Source organism: Polypterus senegalus, chromosome 4, assembly GCF_016835505.1.
Source record: "Polypterus senegalus isolate Bchr_013 chromosome 4, ASM1683550v1, whole genome shotgun sequence".
Lineage (NCBI taxonomy): Eukaryota > Metazoa > Chordata > Cladistia > Polypteriformes > Polypteridae > Polypterus > Polypterus senegalus.
The window spans coordinates 70,106,485-70,133,882 of NC_053157.1; the positions used below are offsets into that span (position 1 = coordinate 70,106,485).

Here is a 27,398-nt window from a genome sequence, read left to right on the forward strand (position 1 = left end):
GTAAAATGAATCGGGATGCGCTGATCAATGTAATCGGTGTACCAGGAAATCATGCATTGACAAAAGCTCCCCTTTGCTTGTAATGCAAAGTGTGATTAAATGCATTATTTTTTACGCGTTATGGAGCACATGCATCGAAGCTTCTCAGCTGTGCTTGTGCTAAGAAAAGGAAAGATTTTAAAAATAGCGTAACACGATTGTCAATGTGACCTTTTGTAAGTAGTGCCTGGAGGATTCAGTGTGTTGAAACTCTAGAGACAGCGTGTGTATTAACTTGAGGTAAATGGGAGGGAGATGATGACGTGACTCCCCACCCCTTTAACTGTCAATCCCCACAAACACAGTCTAGAATTTGCATAAGCACACCCCTTCACCTACAATTTTAACTTAGTTACAAAGTGATCAAAACTCTCGTTTATATCCTGCGTCCTCTCATTAAACTTGTATCCCGCATTACCTGTGGGCATGTGAAACGCCAGCGTAGCCTGTCTATGAACTTAATTTAAAGTTTAGGTTTACACCTTGCTTTCTTTCCGAGGTAGCAGCACTCATGAATATGGTAGTATATGCCACTCGCTCGCTTCTTATTGTTTCGCTGCCTTCTCAATTATATAATGCATGTTTTCTTAAGCGCTTTTTGTAGGTCTTCCTGCTTTTCTACGTACTGCGTTGACAGTCAGTTCACGTGATTACGTGGGAGGCGTGATGATGTCACACGAAACTCCGCCCCCTACGTCTTTGCAGCTCTACTCCATTACAGTTAATGGAGAAAAATACCTTCCAGTTATGACCATTAGGCGTAGAATTTCGAAATGAAACCTGTCCAACTTTTGTAAGTAAGCTGTAAGGAATGAGCCTGCCAAATTTCAGCCTTCTACCTACACGGGAAGTTGGAGAATTAGTGATGAGTGAGTGAGTGAGTGAGTGAGTGAGTGAGTGAGTGAATGAGTGAGTGAGTGAGTGAGTGAGGGCTTTGCCTTTTATTAGTATAGATTTCCAAATACAGCCTCAGATATATTTAATTTTACTTTCACTTTGTATAGGTGTTTTTTCATTGTTTATTTTACCATTATGACAGTTATGTCACATTACAGATGATGGATTTTTGCTGTGATTGGTGCATTTTTTGTAGTGTTTTGAATGTAGCTACTGCCATATTGTTTATAGTCACATGGCCTGTTGTGGGTAATATGACATGCAAGGTATGTATTAAGTTATTATTCCCTGTCTATTTAAAATGGTAGCACAGTGCATGTCATTACAGTAAAAGCTTAATTATCCATCACTTGATTAACCGTCAGTCTCCGTTAACCATCAGGGGGAAAAAAATGTTACAAAAATATCCCCGAGCTTTGCACATCGGAATAACTGTCCCTTGTGCTAGTGCATACTGTTCTTTCCCCATCATCATGTGTCGCAATTTTAAATCACAGTGTCAGTTACATACATTCAGTTTTAATAGCATTTTGTAGCAGAAGAAAGATTGAGTAGGGAGTCAGAAGACATTAAACAGGAAATCTTTGCAGTATTGAAAAAAAATGTAAGTGGCACAAGATAAACTGATTGGTAGGGAAAATTTTCTTTTGTTGTTTTGGAGGTGTGCTCCGTAACCCAGATAATTGAGCAAAAGACTGAGCATCATTTGTTACTGAATGAACACTCCAAGGAAAATGTAGAAAACTCCAGACTCTCTGAGTTGTATTTGGTTATTGCGCAAGTTGTTATAATATTATGTGACTTAATTAATTTTTTGAATACTCTATTGTATTTTGTTAATATAATTTTGTTAAATGTGACTATTCAAAGTAAGTAATGTACTGTATATAATTTTTAAAGTAGTTGTTCTGTTATCCATCTTTTCTCTTATCTTTCATGGCATCGGTCCCGACCCCTGATGGATAATCAAGGTTTTATTGTATCTGAGTATTGCGTAATCTCAAAAAAATACAGAAATCACCAAAGAACATTAGTGATAGTTAGGGGTAAGAATCCAGGGTTACTGTTAAGCTTGAGTTCAATTTATATTTGCATAAAATACTCAATAAGTTCAGAGAGTGTTGTAAGATGTTCACAGGTAAAATGGAATAATCACTTTGTTGTTCAAGTTTTTCATTTGACTTTTGTTTTAGCTTTCGAGTTGTATTATTTTGATTTGGTTTTCTTCTTATGGTTTCTTGACCCCAGTCTGTTACAAGACTATGTATTTGTCACCTTCCCAATCACTTTTTTTGGCCAAATAATAACTTCACCCATCCTTGCCAAGTGTTCCCAACACATTAATCTATTAATTTTACCAAATTGCTTATTCATTCTCACGTGTATAAAACCAGATTATAATTTGATGCACATAATATTATTTATTGGGAGTTCCTCGGCTGTCATTTGTGGCCAACCTTTAAATCTTTACCAACTTATCTTTTTCAGTCATGTTCCACTGAAGTTACTCCATTAAAATTAATGAATCAGTGCTTACCATCCTGCTCAGTTTATGCCAGCTTCAAGAAAAAACAATTACCTGTACCTGGTATTTCAAATTTCAATTTCATAAATTCACCAAGCACGCTAATGTATGGATTTTTTTGCTGATAGTGCACTAAATGTTAGGTGGTACCTTTTTTAATTATAATGTGAAATTATGATTGAACTTTGCTCAGTATTTTCTGTTTATATTTTAATATTTTAACGCTAACAGGGTGTGCTTTAACTACAAGGATGATTTTTGATTTTGTGCTGACAGAACTGAACAACATTTTACTTTGTTAGCAGGTCTAGAAGTATCATTATATGAAACTTTCTGTTTTGATTAATTTCTATATTTTCTTTTGAGCTGGAGATTTACCTACATATAGTATAATATATACGGGTATGTCCAAAATATGAAAATTCTGTTCTCTGTTTTTGTTCTGAAAATAAGTTTTTATCATTGAAAATAATGTGTTGCTGTCTGAATCTGAATATTAAAAAGTGCATTTAAGAGTAGTCTTTTGTGAGTTTTAGCACTTTTGCTTATTATTCCAGCAAACAGTGCAAATATGCAAATAGAAAAATTTAAACAGTCATACTTTTAAAGTCATATACTGTATGGCAGGAGTGATCTGTGTTGGTCTTGGAAGGCTGCAGGCTTTTGCTTTGCTGCTGATGAGAAGTCAGTTATTGCTGATGAAGCACTAATTGCTCAAGCAACATTCTTATGCTTCATTTAAGCTATCTCACTTGTTCAGATTTCCCACCTTTAATTGCTTATTTTAGTCATAAACAGCTGCATTCACTGATTTTAATTGCTTCTTATTAGCAATAAGATGCAAATGACAAGGGAGCTGGCAGTTCTCCGTCTAAAAAGCTTCCATTTACAACTTTGTGTATTCATCGTGTATCATCTGGTTTAATAAAATATTTGAAAGGAAACAGATGAGAAAAAAATGAAGGACTGAGAATTACTAATTCAATTAATGCTGTAAGTCAGGGGTGCCCACACTTTTTCGGCTTGCAAGCTACTTTTAAAATAACCAGGCCGAAATGATCTACCTACATTAAAAATTATATATATATATATACTGCTCAAAAGAATTAAAGGAACACTTTTTAATCAGAGTATAGCATAAAGTCAGTGAAACTTATGGGATATTAATCTGGTCAGTTAAGTAGCAGAGGGGGTTGTTAATCAGTTTCAGCTGCTGTGGTGTTAATGAAATTAACAACAGATGCACTAGAGGGGCAACAATGAGATGACCCCCAAAACAGGAATGGTTTAACAGGTGGAGGCCACTGACATTTTTCCCTCCTCATCTTTTCTGACTGTTTCTTCACTAGTTTTGCATTTGGCTACAGTCAGTGTCACTACTGGTAGCATGAGGCGATACCTGGACCCTACAGAGGTTGCACAGGTAGTCCAACTTCTCCAGGATGGCACATCAATACGTGTCATTGCCAGAAGGTTTGCTGTGTCTCCCTGCACAGTCTCAAGGGCATGGAGGAGATTCTAGGAGACAAGCAGTTACTCTAGGAGAGCTGGAGAGGGCCATAGAAGGTCCATAACCCATCAGCAAGACCAGTATCTGCTCCTTTGGGCACGGAGGAACAGGATGAGCACTGCCAGATCCCTACAAAATGACCTCCAGCAGGCCACTGGTGTGAATGTCTCTGACCAAACAACCAGAAAGACTTCATGAGGGTGACCCAAGGGCCCCATGTCCTGTAATGGGCCCAGAGCTCACTGCCCAGCAAGCATGCAGCTCGATTGGCATTCGCCATAGAATACCAGAATTGGCAGATGCACCACTGGTGCCCTGTGCTTTTTACAGATGAGAGCAGGTTCACCCTGAGCACGTGACAGAAGTGAAAGGGTCTGGAGAAGCCATGGAGAACATTATGCTGCCTGTAACATCATTCAACATGAGCAGTTTGGTGGTGGGTTAATGATTGTCTGGGGAGGCATATCCATGGAGGGTCACACAGACCGCTACAGGCTTGACAAAGGCACCTTGGCTGCCATTAGGTATTAGGATGAAATCCTTGGACCCATTGTCAGACCCTATGCTGGTACAGTGGCTCCTGGTGCACGACAATTCCTGGCCTCATGTGGTGAGAGTATGCAGGCAGTTCCTGGAGGATGAAGGAATTGATACCATTGACTGGCCACCACACTTTCCTGACCTAAATCCAATAGAACACCTCTGGGACATTATGTTTTCGTCCATCCAATGCCACCAGGTTGCACCTCAGACTGTCCAGGAGCTCAGTGACGCCCTGGTCCAGATCTGGGAGGAGATCCCCCACAACACCATCTGTCATCTCATTAGAAGCATGCACCGATGTTGTCAGGCATGTATACAAGAACACAGGGGCCATACAAAGTGCTGCGTACAATTTTGAGTTGCTGCAATTAAATTTTGGCAAAATGGACTAGCCTGCCACATAATTTTTTCACTCTGATTTTTGGGGCGTCTTTGAATTCAGGGCTCTGTAGGTTGATCATTTTCATTTCCATTAAACGATGTGGCATCCTTTCGATCCTAACACATTACCCAGTCTATATCAGTATAGATATCCAGGAGGATTTCTTTTTCCCATTGAGATCTGATGTGTTTTCAAAGTGTTCCTTTAATTTTTGAGCAGTTTATATATATATATATATATATATATATATATATGGAAAAGAAGGTCTGTGATACAGTTGCATATTTGCAGCTGGAGATCCACAAAAGGAGAAAAAATGAATCACGTATCATAAAGTAGTTTTTAATCTGAGCTTTCAACCCCTGCCAGGGGCCTTCATCAGAGCATAATGCTTATACTTACAAGAATCAAAGGTAATAGGCACTTTGACATAAATCCAGCATATGCAAACTTAAGAAGAACATGTTCACAATAAATAAAACTTTACACCTGATACCACCCCCTCCTGATCACACTGACTTAGCCACTTCCCTGCCACTGTACACTGAGTATACTTTATACATAAAATATATGTTGTCGTACCTTGCATAACTGAATAACCTTTATGGCACAATAATAATTTAATACATTTATGGTCACTAAAGTATTTGGATTTAATAATCTTTATGGGGGAAAAGGCTGACTAAAATAAGTAGAGCCGAATAATGCAGTCAAGGAGGTAGCTCTTGGAAGGACTTCTTATGGTTAATGATTGAATGACTCACCCGGAATGATGCTTCGGTGTGTCTGCCTTTGCTTTTGAATTCAGCCGAGTAAAAAATGACGGCTGTCCGATTAACTGCGATTTTAGTTCCCTCTCCTTTCTCTTTCTCAGATCACTTTTTGGAAGGAAGTCAGTTTCGTAGTTTTTATGAACAGTTCAAAAGTGCCTTGCCACATTTTCCTTCTTTGGCATAGCAGTGATAGATTGACAGATCAGACAAACACACTTCAATTGTGACATTGTGAGAAAAAAAATCCACTTCTAATTCCACATCCAGCTCATACCCTCCCCAAACAATTTTTTTTTAAAATCACTTCTTTAGTCGATATACATTGTAAGGCTAATTAGATCACAGCTTAAGTTTTGCAGTAGCTTGTGCATTTGATCGTGCGTGCGGGATGACCAGTGTGTTAAAAGAAAAGAGATCTCATACTGGCCGCCCTGTATGTCAATCAAGTGGCAAATGCCATAGGGAGTATATACAGTGGTGTGAAAAACTTTTTGCCCCCTTCCTGATTTCTTATTCTTTTGCATGTTTGTCACACAAAATGTTTCTGATCATCAAACACATTTAACTATTAGTCAAATATAACACAAGTAAACACAAAATGCAGTTTTTAAATGATGGTTTTTATTATTTAGGGAGAAAAAAAATCCAAACCTACATGGCCCTGTGTGAAAAAGTAATTGCCCCCTGAACCTAATAACTGGTTGGGCCACCCTTACCAGCAATAACTGCAATCAAGCGTTTGCGATAACTTGCAGTGAGTCTTTTACAGCGCTCTGGAGGAATTTTGGCCCACTCATCTTTGCAGAATTGTTGTAATTCAGCTTTATTTGAGGGTTTTCTAGCATGAACCGCTTTTTTAAGATCATGCCATAGCATCTCAATTGGATTCAGGTCAGGACTTTGACTAGGCCACTCCAAAGTCTTCATTTTGTTTTTCTTCAGCAATCAGAGGTGGATTTGCTGGTGTGTTTTGGGTCATTGTCCTGTTGCAGCACCCAAGATCGCTTCAGCTTGAGTTGACGAACAGATGGCCGGACATTCTCCTTCAGGATTTTTGGTAGACAGTAGAATTCATGGTTCCATCTATCACAGCAAGCCTTCCAGGTCCTGAAGCAGCAAAACAACCCCAGACCATCACACTACCACCACCATATTTTACTGTTGGTATGATGTTCTTTTCTGAAATGCTGTGTTCCTTTTACGCCAGATGTAACGGGACATTTGCCTTTCAAAAAGTTCAACTTTTGTCTCATCAGTCCACAAGGTATTTTCCCAAAAGTCTTGGCAATCATTGAGATGTTTCTTAGCAAAATTGAGATGAGCCCTAATGTTCTTCTTGCTTAACAGTGGTTTGCGTCTTGGAAATCTGCCATGCAGGCTGTTTTTGCCCAGTCTCTTTCTTATGGTGGAGTCGTGAACACTGACCTTAATTGAGGCAAGTGAGGCCTGCAGTTCTTTAGACGTTGTCCTGGGGTCTTTGTGACCTCTCGGATGAGTCGCCTCTGCTCTTGGGGTAATTTTGGTCGGCCGGCCACTCCTGGGAAGGTTCACCACTGTTCCATGTTTTTGCCATTTGTGGATAATGGCTCTCACTGTGGTTCACTGGAGTCCCAAAGCTTTAGAAATGGCTTTATAACCTTTACCAGACTGATAGATCTCAATTACTTCTGTTCTCATTTGTTCCTGAATTTCTTTGGATCTTGGCATGATGTCTAGCTTTTGAGGTGCTTTTGGTCTACTTCTCTGTGTCAGGCAGCTCCTATTTAAGTGATTTCTGGATTGAAACAGGTGTGGCAGTAATCAGGCCTGGGGGTGGCTACGGAAATTGAACTCAGGTGTGATACACCACAGTTAGGTTATTTTTTAACAAGGAGGCAATTACTTTTTCACACAGGGCCATGTAGGTTTGGATTTTTTCTCCCTAAATAATAAAAACCATCATTTAAAAACTGCATTTTGTGTTTACTTGTGTTTTATTTGACTAATGGTTAAATGTGTTTGATGATCAGAAACATTTTGTGTGACAAACATGCAAAAGAATAAGAAATCAGGAAGGGGGCAAATAGTTTTTCACACCACTGTATGATAGACTAACGTTTAAAAAATTTTTTTTTGAATGCAATGCGATCTACCTACTGTAACAGATTAAGATGCTTCTCGCACCCTTGCACCCTCAGACACTAGGTAAAAGTCCAATAATGATATTTATTATATCAATAATGTGCACAAAGCACCCTCCACTCCCAAATACTCCAATAATAATAATAACAACAATAATAATAATAATCCTCCACTCTCCCAGACGCTTAGCCACCCTGCCTCCCAACTCAGCTCATTGTCTGGAGCGAGGCACCGCCCTTAAATAGCCCCTGACCCGGAGGTGTTTCTGTCCCAACAGTCCACAGTTCCTTTTTCCTTCCGGGTCAGGGCAATCAGTCTTTTACTTCAACCCGGGAGCACGTCGTTCCTTCCCGTCACATGACCGTGACGTACCCCCGGGTCATAAGGCACAAAAGAGCCCATAAACCCCCCCACAGCGACTCCTGGTGGCCCCCAAGGTATCCAGCAGGGCTGTGTATAAATACTACAAAGTCCATGAGGCCCTGCTGGACCTCGGGGCACTATCCTGCTGTCGGAAGGGCTCCTCCTGGCGGCCTGGGGGTGAGGACCGGCATGAGAAGCCGGCGGTCCTCCGCACTACACTACCTTTCCGATCTACCAGTCGATTGCGATCGATGTCTTGGGCACCACTGCTGTAAGTCATTTGGATGGTATAATTGGAAAGGACAAAATCTAAGAATGACTTGACAATACAGAGTTAAAATAGTAACAAACCATGACATTAAATAAGATTTGCTATCTGCAAGGAGTGGTGTCTTATGAGTCTTCTGGGTTGGAACAAAAACCTGCAGCCTCTGCAGCCCCCCAGGACTGATACTTTACACCCCTGATACAGTGTATTCACAAAATAGATACTTAGCAAAAATGTATTTGATTTTAACACTGTTTTTCAGAATAATCCATTAAGTCTCATCTTCCAAAACTACTTTTGTTGTGCCGAATAATCTGTAAAGGATTACTGAAAGTCATGTCTTTTTATGGAAGGATTTCATTTCTATTATTGCAAGTTTTTGTTTATAAACCCTCTATAACCAAAACATTTCACCTCTACTCCATCTTTGTATAGAATTTATTTGAATATTCCATATCTTTTGTTGGCAATGTGTGTCAGTTACTTAATGATTCTAAATTCAAAATAAAACAAGGTAAGGAGAACTGATTGATGAATTCAAGGTTAATTAGTTAAATTATTCTCTAGATCCGGGATATTCTTTGCTTATTCAAATTTGCGTATATGACAGTTAGCAAATAAATTAATAACACGTAAAACCAAAACCAAAATATTTTTCTTTTTAATGACTTATCACAATCAATTTTTCTGCAGAGCCTGTAACTTGAATTAAGGAACTTAGTAACTGAATCAGTGGATGGATTTCCGTTATTGAGCCAAATCTGAAAATGAAATATTGCTAAAAATATGTATATGCTTTACTACAGTGGTTCTCAACTTGTGAGGTGGGCCCCCCTAGGGGGGCGCAAAGTAACAAAAAGGGGGTCATGAAGATTTGAATAAAAGAAAACAAGAATCAAAAATATGAAAAAAACATCTGTTGAAACCAAAACAAATTAACTTAAACTACATTCTGATACTAGAACAAAAAATATAGTTAGATAAATAGAGTTAGAAAATACAGTTAGATAAATGTCGATAAAAGTTAAGTAGGTATAATAAAATATGCATCTACATTTCAACAAAAATGTTAGGGGAAGGCGCGATTAAAACTGTTATGAAAACTCGGGTCGCAAATACTTAAAGGTTGAGAAACGCTGCTTTACTATTTCTATAAAAAAATCAATATTCATTAAGACTAATTAGCGAAACAGACCAGCTTCAATTTGCACACAATTTCATTAAACTGACACTAAAAATTTGTTTTACAGGTAATTTCAAAATTGTGTCAAGTGAAACTCACTCGGGATTATTTTTTATGGGTTAAAAGTTTATAGTTTTTTGGGGGTGGTGGAAAGCAAGGAATACTGCTCTATAAAGCTATGTTCACACTATTGTGTTTTCCATGTGATGTTTTCTGCAACTGCATAAAGTATTTAATCTAGATTAAAATCAATTTTGTTTATGCCTCTTATTTACATCACTGCCATTGTGCAGATTACTGAGTTTTCTCCACAGGAAAAGTAACTCCATGGAAAGTCACCACTGCCAAACTCTCCGCTACCTAGCAACTGCCTTATCCTAGTTGAGGTTGTATGCATTTTGTTTTTTCCACTAGAAATCCTTATGTAAGTACTAAATGACAGACTGGCACATGCGGAATCAATTCATCTAAGTGCTTGCAGGATGGACCTAAACACCTTTATATAAATGGCTCAAATTGCATTTTAGTATCTCACCAAGTTCAGTTTTGTGCAAATGGTTTTACCAATCACTTCCATTGCATTAAAAAAAGAATTCTTGTCCTTAATTTTTTTTCATTGTATTAAATATCATTGAGAATATCTTGAAGAATTTTAATTCAGCTATTTTATTGTATGTGAATTGGAAAGAAACACATACTTTACTCTTGGTTTACACAAAGAAGCTCCATCTGTATCAGAAAAAAAAGAAAAAGATATTAATTTGATTTATGTTTTGCTATTTGTTTCATAAATTGTATCCTTCCAGTTTGAAAAATTATAATATTGGCTGCATTAAGAAGCATAAAAAGTGATTCTACTTAATATTAAAAAAACTGCTTTTTAGAATTGATTTATAATTAAGCAGTATAAGCAAATGTATATTTCATAAACCTTTAATACTATAAATGTTTTTTTAAGAAATGCATTAATGGTCATGTATTTCTGGTATTTTTGCTTGTAGAATATATATATATATTTTCTTATACAAACCTGCTATGTGGAGTAAAGCTGTCAGAAGAAAATGCAGTTAGTGGAAGTTTTATGTGTATCTTGCTATGTAACTGAATACTCATTGAACTAGAACATAAAATTTGCAAGAGATACTGTGTTAAACATAGAAAGTTGTCAATGGATAATGAATGAGTAGTTTAAGGTGGAAAAAAGCACAAGTAGATTCAAAATTGCTTTCAACATCATTATTGTAGTATTAGCCCAGCACTCTGGAATGAGAAATTTCCTAGAATGGTATAACACTGTTAAAATAATTATTATATTACATTGTTAAAATATACAAATATAAAGACATTAAAATAGATTTTTGATTTAAGAACAGTTTAAGTGAACAGTTATTTCAATAGTTATACTGTATTTTTTTATTTTTCCTTTCCTTTTTTAAGACCTCTATTTTTATTCCGACATTTGGATGTGTGACCAATGTAAGAATCAACAGCAACATGACAACACATGAGGTTATTGCCCTGCTTCTTCAAAAATATAAGGTACATTTTTAATATTTCTTATCCCTAATACTTTATTAATGACCGTAGCAGACAGAGGAATATACCAGTAGACTACAGTTTTACTTTTGGTTGTCAAGAATATTAGCAGAGTTGCACCAAGCAGTGATTATGTTCATATTGTCCATTGTGTTATTTTAACCATTCTAAAAAAATCTTACACATTTCTTCAAATCTGAATTAATCAACTACATATTGAATAAAGAGTAAAAATAATGCCACTTACATATAACGGACAATATCTGTATTTACAGTTCTTAGGAAGTATTAAGGAAGTAGGAACTACAAAACAGCAAAAGCTCTGTCTGAGTAGTATGTACCCAACTCCACTAAGCAGACAGTCAGCCTCTTATCAGTTCATTTTCTCTCTGTGTATATTTACTCTATAAATATTTTCCCATCTTTATCTTGGCAGATACATTTTATTCTAAATCACCCACAAATTTGGGGATGACTTTTAGGATTATGAGTTATTTGAATAGCAACCTTTAATTTCTGCTTGGAGGGAACCATCAGTAAGTATTTATAATTGAGCTTCCCCCATTTAAAATGCCTTTAACTGTAGTTTTTTAGCAGTCACCTTGATCATGGAATGGTTCATCCTGACCACCATAGATTTTTTGCACTATGGTAGGTGAATTGGGATTCTTCCAAATGAGCAAACTGAGATGATGTGCTAACAGTGTAGTGTAATATAATCCAAATGATTAGGGTTTATTGGAATTCTTAAATTGTCTGGTACATACATTGAAAAGGAGCTTTACAGAAAATGAACTGTTGTTTTCATTGGTGTAATCTAAATATAGTCTTGGTTATTAAATTTAAATATGGTTTTCTATTCACTTTTGATTAAACATACACTTTCACAATCATATTCAATTCAACTGACTGACTACAGCTCTAATCAGACTTTGGTTCATCAAGTTTCAATCAAAAAGTATGAGACGAGTTTTGAGTTTGTTTGTGAAGATCACTGTTACATGTTAATACAAAATTATTGTATCCAACATACTATTTAATGAGCTTTCAGTTTTAGTCCGCCACAGGATGTTGAAGTTAGCTGGTTAGCTTGACAGATGTTCTCATATCCTGTTGCCACTAAATAGGACCTCAGAATGTGACATTAACTTATCAAATACTGCCCTAAAGTTGGATGTTTTATCTAGGAAACTAAGTCAGTTACTTGTAACACAACTGCCATAATCACAAAGTCTAAATGTAAAGAAATTAATCTAGGGATGGCCTCACCATCAGGTTCCTAATTGAGCACTAGCAACATAAAGATTTGTTTATTCATGATACCACAATAGAAATAAAATTGTGTCTGAGGTTTGCAGGCTATGGAAAGGCACAATGTAGTCACCTGTTTTCTGTCACTCTCACTCTCTTTGTGTCTAAGCTAAGTCATATCTCATTTATAATGCTCACCTCAGCATTTCACCAGGGAACACGCTGATTTTCACCCAGGCTGCTGGAAACTGTCAGTGTTTATGGTTAACAGTAATAATAATAATATATGCTATTTTTATCATTTCTTTCCCATGCTCAAAGAATTTGTAATGTTTTTAAAAGGACTAGTAGAGGTTGAGTATCTTTAATCCGAAATGCCTAGGACCAGAATTTGGATATTTTAGGATTTTGGAATATTTGCATACAGATAATAAGATATCTTGGTGACACATATGATCAAATAAGGAAATGCAGTGAAAATGACAACTCATTTGTATCATAAATCTTATGACTATGTGTCTCACATAATGAAGAAGAGTATATTTATTTAAAGCTGACTTTGAAAAGAAATGTCTAAGGGTTCATTGTTTTAAAAGTTCTAATAATTTTAAGGTACTTTCTGTGGCTGTATTACAACTGCAGAGTAAAACATTTTCAATGTATGTAAAAGCCAGCCATGTAGTTGAAAAATATTTTAGTGTATGAGGTATCTGAGCCAATATATTCCAAGGGTGCAAATATTTTAGTACTATCAATGTTTCTGAAAGTTTCAGTACAAATGGCAACACCAATATTTATATAGCACATTTTTATACATAAGTGTAGTTTAAATTAATTTACAAACAGTAACAGGAAAAGTAAACTTATACAAGAGGTGAAATGGAAGCATTAATTTGATAACATATGCCATGCTCAGAAGGGAGGAGAAAATAAACCTCTACAGATCCCAAAGACAAAAGACCATCAATTTGGCCATTCTGATGAAGTGGTTCAATGTTCCTTATGTATAAATAGTCCTAAATTAAATGAGGCTATAGGAATCATCATAGCAGTAGTATCCTTCAAACCTTTCTACCATCAAAAAAAGGCTTGTGGAGTTATGGGTCCACAGCTCGTTGAGCAAAGGCCATTTTTTTAAATAATCACCGCGCTCGTGGCTTCATGAGGGGGCGTAGTGGCCATAGCAAGCCACGGGGCGATCTGCGGTGTGGGCGTTTCCCACCGAGTGCACAGGTGAGGGACTGCCCACATCCGTGATTGTTCCTGTGGCTAATGTGCTGCAGCTGCTATGGCCCCTCGCTGTTTAAAAGAAGCGCGAGTCGGTTGGGAGACAAATTGGTAAAAGATCAGAGAAAAGAGAAGAAAAAAGACGGACAGAGGTTACAGGGAGTGAGAGAGGAAGCAGGTCGGTGCGAGAGAGACACACGGAGCTAATTAAATGTAATTATTAAACGTTAGATTGAAAACTCTAAACCCTATAACCACTGTTTGTAGGTCTTAAATAAGTGAACCGATATGGCGCAATTAAAGAGGAATGTTAAAATCTGAGATGACATGCAGAACTAGATTAAATACTATATTCTTACTCAGACTAATCTTAAATTAAGAATTTAAGAACTCATTTAATACATGGAACACACGTACATTTCCATTATTAGCAAAGTAAATACCCATTACATATGTTTGATAGCATATAGTAGTATAAACTCACTTTAAAAAATTCTCTCTTTTATTCGTTGCAGGTTGAAAATGATCCAATTGAATTTGCACTGTATTGTATTCACGCAAGTGGTGGTAAGTACCAGTAGTAACAGCACATCCATCTCTTTAAAATTATAGCCTATACAGATTTCATCTTTTTTATTTTCTTTAAAATTGCTGCTTTTTTGTTTTGGTAAATTTTAGTAACAGCATCAAGCAGTTTAACACTTTTTTAAAAAAGTGCTTAAAGATACATTCCTTTACATAAATATTTGGTTATTGCATTTAAGTAGAATAAAATGCATAATCAGAAAACAACCATTAATTCAAATTTAAAAATCATAATCATGATATTTTTACTTACAGTATGCTACTGTGTTTCTTGATAATAAATGAGCATGTAACATTGTTTTTTCCTAATAATACCTTCTCCTGACATTTTGTCACTTACAGAACGTAGAAAGATAAAGAAATATGATTATCCTTTGTGGGAAAGGTTACTCAATGGGCCATCAGGGACTATTAATAAAATGTACTTAATGGATTCAGATGAACAAGAAATCAGCACTGATGTATGTATAAAATTTATTTTTCTCAGAACTGCTTAAATCTTTTAACTTATTTTCTCTTACCGGAATGCAGAAAGCATCATTGATATTAGTAATGAACTTGTGTAGTGTGAATAATGGTAAAGCAGTATTGTAAAGAATCTGTTTCACATTAGCCTTGGAAGAGAAGAAGGGGTATAGTGATGATAATAATAAAAAAGACAAAAGATGCAACCCTTGCATGCAGAAACAAAAAGGTGAAAAATGTACAGAAGGAGAAAGGAGAAAATACCATGAAGTATGAGAGATTATAGACGGCGTAACTATATGTATGTAGCAAAGAAGGGAAAAAGTGTGTGGAGTTTTTAGCTTACATAAACAGCAGGTAAATTCAATACAACAAAATGTCATATAATCTTAAATGCATGACACAGATATAGTCAAGATGGTAGAATTAATATATGTGTAAAATAAATCAGACAGACAGTCAGCGTCAGAAACTGTGTGACAGCTGGCATGCTGACCATTTCTAATAAAAGCTGGATTTTTTTGTTAAGCTGCTAAATAAATACTCGGGTTTTAATAAAAGTCCTGTTTCTAGACAAACAAATAATTGTGTACTTACATGCATACGTCAAAGGGCTGTATATATCAGAGCCACAAAATACTGTGCCAGCAGTCTTAACAGCACTTCCAGAATTTCAAAAGTTCTCTGGTCTCAGAATTAATTTGAATAAAAGTGTGCTCTTTCCAGTGAATTCTCAAGCATACAATATTAGATTGGACACCTTCCCTTTTATCATTGCAGATTAGTTCAAAAATCTAGGGGTAAATATCACAAGTAAACATAAAGCTCTTTATCAACAAAATTTCACCCTCTGTATGGAAAAAATGAATCAAGACTTGCATAGATGATCAACCCTTCATCTCACTCTAGCTGGAAGAATTAACATTGTTAAGATGAATATCCTTCCTAAGCGTCTCATTTTATTTCAGAACATTCCAATATACATCAATAAATTATTTTTGAAGCAATTAAATTCAACCACAACCTCATTTATTTGGAACTCAACACATCCATGTCTCCAAAGAGCGACCCTAAAGAGACCCAAGGCAGAAGGTGGCATGGCTCTACCTAACTTTCAGTTTTATTACTGGGCAGCAAACATACAAGCTATAAAAACCTGGACACAAATAGATGAACATACACAGGCTTGGTACGTAATAGAAATAAAATCCTGCAGTACTTCTTTATATTCCCTGCTTTGTGCCCCAATAAATGTAAGTTATCGCCAATATACTAATAACCCAATTGTGCTTCACTCACTCAGAATATGGAACCAATGTAGGAAGTATTTTAAGATGGAGAATTTTTTTTCTGTGGCACCTCTGCATGAGCACCACCTTTTTCAACCCTCACAAACATATACAGTTTTTAATATCTGGAAAACATTGGGGATTAAATTGCTTAGAGATCTTTATATGGACAATATCTTTGCATCCTATGAACAATTATATTCCAAATTTAACTTTCCAGCAACACATTTCTTTCACTATCTTTAAATCAGAAACTTTGTTAAACAGAACCTGTCCGATTTTCCACATCTCGTACCTTCCTCTATGCTGGAAAAAATATTGCTCAGTTATCGAGGACTCAGCATTTCTGCAATATATAAAACTAGCTGATTACCCAGTGGCTTCGCTCACTGAGTGCAAGGGAAAAAAATAAAATGTAGTATATAAATTATAGCAAAATACCCGCGCTTGGAGAGTAGTGTGTTAAAGAAGCAATGAAAAAGAAAAGGAAACATTTTGAAAATAACGTAACATGATTGTCAATGTAATTGTTTTGTCACTGTTGTGAGTGATGAGTGTTGTTGTCATATATATATATATATATATATATATATATATATATATATATATATATATATATATATATATATATATATATATTTACACACACACATAAACATATATATATATATACATATCTATACATATACACATACTGTATATACATACATATATATCTACATATATACACATACATATACACACACACATAAATACATACACACATACATACATACATACACACACATATATACACACACATAAACATATATATATACATATCTATACATATACACATATATATACACACACACATATATAAACATATATATACATATACATACATATCTACATATATACACACACAGCTATTTCGTATCAGTGCAATACGCTGCTTGTTAAAACGGATGACTCCTGCTCTTACGTGCAAGTCTGCGTGGATATTATGAACTATCGTATTTGTTCAAGTTCTATTTAAATTTTAAATAGAAGGAATTTTTATTTAGTCGACAGAAATATCTTTGGTAGGAATGGTAAAAACAGACAGGAATATTATTCGTGAATAAATCAACTCAAACCTTAAACAACTTATAATATTTTGCTCTCCATAAAAATATATCCTGTCTAAATTATACAAGTTAGAAATAAAGTAAACGTTAAAAGAACAAACATTCACATTTCTTTACTCTTATGTAATTTTATATAAAAATAAACTTAGATTTTAAATATCCCAAAGATTTTGCTCTCCATAAAATATATCCTTTCAAAATTATACAAATTCAAATATGAACATGCTGCATAACAAAACCTAGAAATATAAATAAAATGTGTTCCTTTCAGCAATAACAAATCAAATCATTCAGTTGTCTTTGCTCATATGTCATTTTAGAGCTGGACGCCTGGCATCTTTTTGGCCACAAGTTCGTTTCTGTTTGGTGTGAGGTTCTGTGTTGTGGAGATTCTCAGGATGGATTGCAGGTGCTCATCAGTGAGGCGTCTCCTGTGTGCTGTTTTGTTAGTCTTTATCACTGAGAAGAGCTTCTCACACAGATATGTGCTACCAAACATGCACAAAACAAGGTTCGAGCCGCATGTAGACGGACTTTTTTTGTTCTTCGAAGTCACCAAAGCGCCGTGCAAACTCAGTGCGCTCAGTTTATCAGCAAAGTGCGTATTTGGGAACACCGTAGTGACGACTTGGTTTAACATTACTTGGCAACAGGGAAAGTGGGGCAAATTGCACTGGTGCATTTGTGTCTCCCATAAAAGCAGCTTCACTTGAAATCACTTTGTGATTGTGCACGGGTTAAAGCGTCCGCTGAAGTGTCAGATTCTTATTTAATTATGCTGCTTTCTGTATCTTCTGCATTGCATTCAGGTTACCCTGATGTTTTGTCTCATAGTGCCGTCTTAGATTAAATTCTGTAATGGAGACACACGGGTTCAGTAAACATATACTCAGCCTCCCATCGGTTTTTAAAGGCTCTATTTTCAGAATCAACTTTTCTCTTCAGCATCGTGTGAGCTAGCTTCGCAATAACTTGCAGCATCATAAGGTAGACTTGATTAACGCGGTAAGTGTTCGGCAAGGCAGCTGAAGCGCTGCATTATGGGATCTGTAGTTTATTGTGTTACCAGCACTTCATATACTCGGGCTTTAATAACAATAATACAGTATATAAAATGATCTCGCGGGCCGGATATAATTACACGCTAGTGTGTGCTTGGTGCGTGGGTGTGTTTGTGTGTGTCCTGCGGTGGGTTGGCACCCTGCCCGGGATTGGTTACTGCCTTGTCCCTGTGTTGGCTGGGATTGGCTCCAGCAGACCCCCGTGACCATGTGTTCGGATTTAGCGGGTTGAAAAATGGATGGATGGATGGATATTTGGTTCTAATCATCATTATTGATTGATATCTGATTGTATTGAAAATCCTGCCTTCTCCAATAATGTGAGATTGAGGTGAAATGACAAAAAAAGTTAAAGAATATTATTACTGTGTTAATGAGGAAAAATGGACTTATCACACAGGACCTCAAAACGTGCCATGATAATGTATACTGGCAAGTCTTCTACTTGTTGTGATTATGCTTTATGTCAATTCAAATAATACAAATAAGCTGTTTATATTAATAGTGAAAAAACATTAAAAGAAACAAAAGAAGGAAAAAGTAAAGATTATTTTATGCATATGACAAAGCTCCCCATCAGTGTATTGTCAGCAACTCTACAGTTAACAGTGGTAAAAGTCTCCCAGCTCTTGAATTGCTAAGCAAGATGATCATAGATTTTTATACTTGACGAACAGGACCGGCAGGGTTACAATTGCCAATTTTAAACACAAAGGGAGAGACAGTGAAAGAAAGAGACTGTTCCTGGCAGGTGGGTATTTCTCCTTTGTGAAACAGTTTCCCTATGACATGGTATTGCAGCCATTAACTATACAAGTGGGTTACTATTATATGTTTGATGCATGATGAAAACACTTTAGTTTAAAGAAACAATTTGTCCTAATACTAAATCATTCAGTTTTCAGGTATTTTAAAAAAACACTCTTACTACGGAAGTAAATATGTGCATCTGTACTGAATATTATAGCTTTTGAAGATTTGTAATAGTAATCATTGTTTTTTAATTCTTAACTTCAACTTCATTGGACTTTTGTTTGCAAAGAATCCGTAACTGACAATATTTATTCCAATGATAATCAATTTTCTAATACTTATTTTGCCTCATTTGCCCAAAGACCCATTTTTATAATCTATTACAACTTCTGTTATTTAATTCAGAATGTGGAAACACTCAGTGCCTCAGTGAAGACTAAGAGCTAGAACGGAGCTTTCCTCAAAACCTTAGTTAGCCACCATAATTAGAAACACACCTGAGGAATTAACTGCAACAAAATAAGAGAGAAAGGGCAGAATGAAGGGCGGAGCTTCAGTGTAGTTAACCATCACATGACCTGCTTTGTTTTCATTTCAGTCTCTACATCAACAAAACCTAAAAGAGAGGTCTAGATAGAGATGTCTAGATACATGCTTTTTTGTAAATGGTAAACTTTTGTTAGTAGTTAATTGTGGGTCTTTAGGCTTTGCAATAATATGAGGATTGGAGCTCTCTAGGGCCTTGTGAAGGTGACTGTTGGTGAGGTGGGGCATAGCGTTACATTTTTTCGAAAATGATTCCTCTTTCTTTTAATGTTGCTATTGCCATTAGTAGTAACACAGGTAGCGTCTATGGCAACATATCAAACTCAGATCCTGAAGGGCCACAGTGTTCCAACCATTAACTCATTTATTAACCAGTAACTGCTGCCAATGGAACATATGCTGTCTGCCTTTAAATTGACTCAGAATCCTTCTTTCTAAATTTTTGCAGGTATTCTAAACAGTGACTTATAGTGCAGTGTCATGCCTCTTTTTAAGTAACATCATTCAAACCTTTTTTTAACAGAATATTTATTAAAAGATGCACTGGAAATGTTGAGAAATATTTTATACATTCAGTTTTATGACATATTTATTTACCTTTATTAATAGATTTTCTTTACCAATATAGCATCAGGAATAAATTTCTCGTTTTTCTTTCAAAAATGTAACTAATTCTTTTTTCTAACTGTACATTTTTTCAGGTGGCCCAGTACATTAGGTTTGACGTTCCATTTTTAAAGGAATTTCTTGAAAAGCTAAAAGAGGAAGAAACTAAAGAGATTCAGAAGGTTTACAGCAAGTAAGAGAAATATATTAAATACAGAGTTTAAGCCTAATCAAAATTCCCAGAAAAAGACAAAGTTAAATGAGTCTGAAATAAATTGATCTTTTTTACAGCCCTTAAAAACATATTATGCAGTAAATACTGGCACACTCGCTGAATTGATGTTTGAATGAATACAATGAAGGACAGAATGATCATATTTTTCTAAACTTTAGGAGAAACATATAGCGAAGGAACAAAAATGAGAGTTTTTAAACTCTTAGGAATAGTTTGAAACAATCATTTGTAAATGTAGAAAATATAAAAATTGTCAGTCTTCAGTGCCTTTTAGATATGCTGTACTACACCTGTTTTGACATATAATTAACTTGCTCTGCAAACACATTTCTAGCTTTTTTATCATGTGGCCTTGAACTTCCCACTTGGCTGCTGAATACAGAGCTACAGTTAAATGAGTTTTGAGCTTGGACATAAGCTGGTATTGGAAAATGAATTAATAAACATATCAGAAATAAAAGTAAGAAAAAGAAATGGAGAGGGTTATTTATATTTCTGATTCAATAAGAGAAGTCACTTAGTATTTGCTGCCTTTAAATTGCAACTTTAAAGGAAGATGCACCAATTAAATTAGAATGAGTCTGTAGAAAACCAGTTTGCTCTAGTCAAATATGTGAAAAAAGGCATTTTATAATGCCTTTATAATGCCTATTATAAAGGAGTTAAAACTATTGATAACGGGTTACTTTAGTATCAGGTTGCCAAGCCAAAGCAGATTTTATCTTAATACCAACCTTTTTTTATATTTTGAGCACAGTCCAAAGACATGCAGGTTAGGTGCACTGGCGATTCTAAATTGCCCCTAGTGTGTGCTTGGTGTGTGGGTGTGTGCGTAAACTTTGCGGTGGGCTGGCGTCCTGCCCGGGGTTTGTTTCCTGCCTTGCACCCTGTGTTGGCTGGGATTGGCTCCAGCAGATCCCCATGGCCCTGTAGTTAGGATATAGTGGGTTGGATAATGGATGGATATATATAAACAACAATAAAGACCATTTATATAAAAAATGTATATATAAAATATATATTAACTTGTTATCTTTTTCATTTTTTATTTCATTTTGTGTGTGTCATAACTTCCATTAAGAGAAATGTTTAAGGAAATAATGTAATTTACTAATTTCCACAGTTATTTCCACTAAATACCAGAATAATGTCTCCATACTAAATGAGCAAACACTGAAAGCAGAAGTACTGTACATCAGCATGCTTAATAAACATGTTTCCAGTGCAAGTGTTAAGCTCGGCATGCATCGCCTCTAATTATCTGACTGTAGTCTTGTGATTAACTGATGTTGCAGCTGTTTTATACTTTATTGTGATCTGCTGCCACCTACTGGATGCTTGTGTTTTTGCAAAGATTCCCCGTCAATTTTTTTTTTTTGCCTTTACAGCAGTAACTGTCATGTCCCACAAGTTGAGAAATGCAGAATTACTTGATGTGTTAAAATGAAAATAGCTGGTTAATCACAGTCCTTTACCAATCAGTGTTCATTATGAAGACAAAAAAATAACGTTTATCCATTCACACATCTTCTAACTCACTGAATCCAAATTAAAAGGCGGAGGCTACTGAAGCATATCCTAGCAGTGCCATTTGCCAGACAAACACCAACAATGGAACATACAGAACACAATTATCCACACATCCACAGTCATAAATGTATTTTTTAAATTGCCTACAGTACAAGACTTTTTTGAAAGATCATATTTGCAATTCCCATGCTGTCCTTCTCTATACTTTGTTTACTCTGCATTGCCCTTTTCAGCACCTACATCATCCTTCATCAAATTAAAAAACAAATGGTATTTCAAAGCCATTGATTTATGTGCATGTCTGTGTGTGTTTGCTTATTCAAAATATGAATTTCATGCAAGAAATGTTTTCTGGTGTTTGAGCGGCTGTTGACTGAAAGTAGAAACAAATACGTCAAAATATGGCACATGCACAGAATAACTTACTGAAATATTAAAATATTAAAGCAACTGCAGTTTAAACAAATGTCTGCAAGAGCTATTTAATTATGAAAAATACAGTCATATTTTTAACGTTATAAAGGTTGCTAAAGAGAAGAGAAATAAAAAAATTGAAGGTACTCTGTATTAAGAAACCAAGCAAATGCTATTTAAAGCACATATACACTGTTATGTAAAAGTCTTTGCCCCTTCTTGATTTCCTCTATTATTGCAATCATTTAACACTGAATGATTTCGGATCTTTACGTGAACACTTTTTTAAAGCTTATTTAATTTAACAAATGAACATTTTGTAAAAAAACTGATTATTAGATAAACCCAACTAAGGGTAATCATAGTTAGGTGACTGAACACAGGGAGACTTGATTATGGCTAACCCTGCTCAATATATATATAGGTAAAATTCCAACAAACTGCCAGGGACCTAAAAAATATTTTGTTGTAATGAAAATTTCATAGTAATAAGATTCTGAATTTGTCACTATCGTGCTTTCTTTAACTTGCACCCAGGTGTTTGCAATCATTTCAATAGCTTCTTTCGCATTAATTTTAATCTCCTCCTGTCCACAGGTTATGCTGATGAGAGTTTTTCTCAGCATTTCGTTGCAATAATACACTTTCAGGGTGCGAATGATGCTCAAATCCAATGGTTGAAGTACTGCTGAGCAATTGGGTGGGAGGAATTCAACGCAAACATTAAATGTGGAAGCATGTTGTGGGCAGCACAGTTATCAATCAGAAGCCGAATCATCCTTTTCTTCTTCTTCATATTGTGAGGTTTTTGCTTTTGCTCATTTTCCAGGACACAGTTGTATGATCCCGTCTTTAGAAAGAAAGTTTTATAGACATTTTAGACAAAAAGGAAACTTTCTGGTTGACATGCGTCACATTTTCTCCAGCATAAAAGCAAATAACGCATTTCACAGTTAAAATATCATGCCAATAGTGAACACCATGATGATAGAGTCAATGTGTCATAGTTAAAGGAACCATAAATTATACTCTGTATCAGGAAACTTTTTGGCTGTCTGTTTGTGAGGTGAAGATGAAGCATAGTTAGGTCATGTAGCTAGTTGAGACACAGACTCAAGTCCACATCAAAATGCCTGAAAAGATACCACTTTAAAATTTAGGACTGGTCTAGTCAATGTTAAGACCTAATACAATACAGATTCAGCAACAGGAACGGAAATGAAGAGCTGATTCTTGAAAAGCTACCAGTGGTTCTCAGTTAAAGCATTTCTGCAAGAAATTTGAACGACTCATATTGAATTTAAAGAAATGTTTGGTTATAGTCTGAGCAGCTAAAGGTGGGTGCCAACTATTATTTAGACCAAGGGGCTGTTGCTAAAAATACTCTGTATATTAAGAAAAACCTTGAGTCATTGTTAAAAATTAACTCAATAACAGACATTATTGTTTTACAGCAACTGATAGAGCCCCATGTGCTCTTGTTCAATGCAACACGACAGACAGAAGAAATTTAACAGAAAAGATTCCCTTAACAGTTAGATTCATTTATATATAATAGCTAGGAAGCATTTCAGTTATACCAATCAGCATATACATAAATGTTTTATACTAGTAAGACTCCTCTGCCATTAAATACCATTCAAAGGTCCCAAAATAGTTAATCATTAAAAGTCAGAAGTAAATATCTGGTTCATAAAATAAGATTTCTTATATGTAAACTTTGTCAGAGAACAAAATACAAATGTTAAATGTTATTTATGACCTCATCTTCTAATTTAAATGTGCTAGTACAAATGAAGTCAGGATGTCCTACAACAGTCAAACAAACAGGAATTTTTAAATAATTTTCCCCTACATGGGGCCAATAACATTTTCACACTGTGCCACTTGATATTTGAATACTGTATTCATGCAGTAAGAGACTTAAATAAAAGATGTATTGGTTTCCTTAAGTGCCCTTTTTAATCTAATATTAGATTTTGGTTAAAGACCTGAAAACAGTCATTCTCAATGATTTGCAATAAAAGGACTCACTAAGGAAGCAAATACTTTTCATGGCAATAAAGAAGCCAATGAATTCTTCTTTAGTAATTCCATAACACCCTTGGAAACCTGCAATTGAAAACTGCACAGCCTTGATTCCTTTCTTTTGCAAACAAATATTCAAAGTAATTATTTAAAATGCTTATAGACCAGGAGGTACAATTATAGATACAATTTCAACTATTGTGATAAGAATGTTTTATACTTTTTATGCCATATTTGAGAAACATATTTGAGTACGTTTCCACTATGATCTCTAGATCAGGGCTCTCCAACTCCAGTCCTGAAGTGCTACTGTGGTTGCAGGTTTTCATTCTAACAATTTTCTTAATTAGTGACCAATTTTTGATGCCATTTCCTATTTGGCTGTATCTATTGCATCTTCCTTCCTTTTTGTTCAGGTGAAACAACATAACAGAAATTTAGTGAAGGACTGTGTCAGCATATATCTGCAAAGGAAATAAAGTTAAAGGTTATTTCTACCCTCAAGAGGAAAGAAGGTTAGAGACTCAACATGTCAGCTGTATTGGCTTCATCAGACGTTTTACTGAATGTTTTGTCTTTTATTTTCACTCTTCTTCAGAAAGGAAATACTATTTAATATTGCTAAACAAAAGTAATAACTGCAAACATTGTGCTGAAATACAACACATTTTGTTCACAAAGGAACCATCATTTTAAAAACATATTGCTATAGGTTTTTGTTTTATTTATAACTAGCTACATTTCATGATGATATCAAGTGATCGAATACATTTAAAAATACTTAATATTTGATATCTCTTACACTTATGTGTGCCTTTCTTCAGTATCCTTGTGTGTTTCATCCTGTGTTGGCTGGAACTTCCTCTTTCTGTCATGTTCCCATAAGGCCTACTCCTCAGAATCTGTCATTTTAAATGCCTTGCTCATCTCCTTTCTCTTTTTTGGCTACCCCAAATTATAGACATGGCCCTCATTACCCGCTGTAAAAACATCATACTGTATGTATTCTCACAGACACTTCCCATGTGTCAAGGTGATTCTCAACATTTCTCCTACCCCTTTCTTTGGTATCCCCCTATGTGTCAGCCTCCCTTCCCCTGCACTTCTTATCTCATCTGCATTTGACAGCTGCCACATTGAATCTGACCAGTCAGATTGCTCTGAGGGACTGGACATACAGACTTTAGCATTTTATGATACAGATAAATATGGCATTCAGATAAGAAAGGATTACTTGCTAACTATGCTGCAGCTTTTTACCCTGGTATTATCTCAAAGACAACTGGCAGGTTATAAACTTACAAGAAAGGGGCTATGTGTCATTTCACTGACATTTCTTAGGAAAGAAAAAAGAGGAAATTTCATAGGATAAAGGGACATGGAAATGCAAATAGATATTTTAGTCTTTATCAAAACCACATAAATATTAAAGAAAAATAGCTCAAAGTGAAGTGTCACACCTAAGTCATTTTCTCACGCAAAACAGACTTATGAATTGTCTAACTGGGCGTGGAACTATCAATATGGAAACTATGGTCCTTGAATGCCTCTTCTATAAAAGTGGAACTTTTTTAAAACCAAAAGAATTATAAAATTATACTTCTATGTATGTGAAGTTATGAAGGTGTAGTATATCATTATGGAATGTGTTACGTCATATTATACATTGCATAATAATTATTTTATATCATTTTTTGTAGGTACACTCAGCAAAAGGAAGTCATCAGGCAATATCTTCATTTAAAAATTATTTCAAAGACTGAAACAACTGTATAAAGGATGGTCTGCAATCAAAAAGCAAGATGGATAATTCTGTGACAATTGTTTGTAATATACTATTTCAAAGCTTCTTTAAAGTAGCAGTCTTATTGTAAAATAGATTGTGTTATTTAAATAATGGCAGCAATTGAAAGAAGAATTTAAGTCATTTTGGTTGCTTTTACAGTTGTTTTACTTTTTACATTTTGTATATTTAAATAATTTTCATTGAAATATATCCAAATAATATGTGTCTGCGCCTGCCTGTGTCAAGATTGGGCAGCGGAGCGCCCTCCTTTGGTCACAACTGTAACAGTCAGAAAATATCTTATTGGTTTCACCTTTCCACTCAGTCTGCAAAAATCCACAAAGGGGAGGTGACTACTGTAGATTTTGGGAGGTCACATACTACACTCTCTCTTACCCTCTCTCATTGTTTATTGTATTGTATATCACCTTTACCTAGTTATTGCCATATCACGCTGTGATGGAGAAAGTGAAAAAACTATTTGAATCTTCCTATGACATGCTGAAATTACTAAAACTGTCTCATAAAGAAAAACAGTCACTGAGCTTTCTTGTCAAGATACCCAGAAGCCTGACATTTTCCTCTGCTTCTGCAACATAGCCATTGATGTAATGATTTTTCCCCAGTTATCTTTCAACACATGCTGTTTTCTTGACACGTAACTCAATATTATTTTGGCTACACCGTACCATTTGACCACTTCTGTTACCTCACTACTGGTGGCAAACATAATTTATGATGAAAACAAGAAAAATGGTGTAATTAACACACTTGACCATTCTTATAGCATCCACACACGAAATGCCACCATTTGTGTAAAACGTATAAAGGAGTGTTCATATGACACTACCACATGGGGCACACATACTCATGGTGTGAAAGAGAGAGATAAGTTAGGAGCATGCACTGAGGGTAATTAAAAATTCTCTCCGCTTGATCACCTGCTCCCATAAATTCAACAGATATTGATTTTGCTCTTACCATTTAGATGCTAAGTATATAAATAGTAAGAAAGTCAACATATTTAACTTCAGGGAGGTTCTTTAGCAAAATAACTGGTTCTTATCACCGGATCAGGAAGGTACATAACAAACAAAATGACATTGGACCAGAGTAGGCCTAGTGTGGGCAAACATATTGGCCCTATGCAGGCAGCCAACAGTGGCCCAAATGGGATTTGCACATTGGCCTTAAAATACCAGCCCAGTGTGGGCAAAAAGGCAGGGAGCCCTAATTTGGCCAAGAACCTGAAGAAAGTTCATACCTTTCTAGTCCAACCTGCTATTTTCTATACCAGGGTAGTGTTGCCAGGCACCCTAGAAAGCAATGGGCACAGGCAGGATCAACAACTGGGCAGGGCACCATATCCATCC

At 35.7% G+C, this 27,398-nt stretch overlaps 1 protein-coding gene across 2 annotated transcripts in view; it reads left to right on the plus strand.

The window, feature by feature from the left end:
- Positions 1-26,820, plus strand: part of rassf6 (Ras association domain family member 6) — a 63,213-nt gene extending 36,393 nt beyond the window's left edge. For both annotated transcript variants that reach the window (XM_039750832.1, XM_039750831.1), the window contains exons 7-11: positions 11,042-11,143; positions 14,134-14,185; positions 14,546-14,664; positions 20,128-20,225; positions 25,940-26,820. In XM_039750832.1, the coding sequence (XP_039606766.1) occupies positions 11,042-11,143; positions 14,134-14,185; positions 14,546-14,664; positions 20,128-20,225; positions 25,940-26,015 (447 nt within the window). In that variant the 3' untranslated portion in view covers positions 26,016-26,820. The remainder of the gene's footprint in view (positions 1-11,041; positions 11,144-14,133; positions 14,186-14,545; positions 14,665-20,127; positions 20,226-25,939) is intronic.
- Positions 26,821-27,398: the final 578 nt, after the last annotated feature.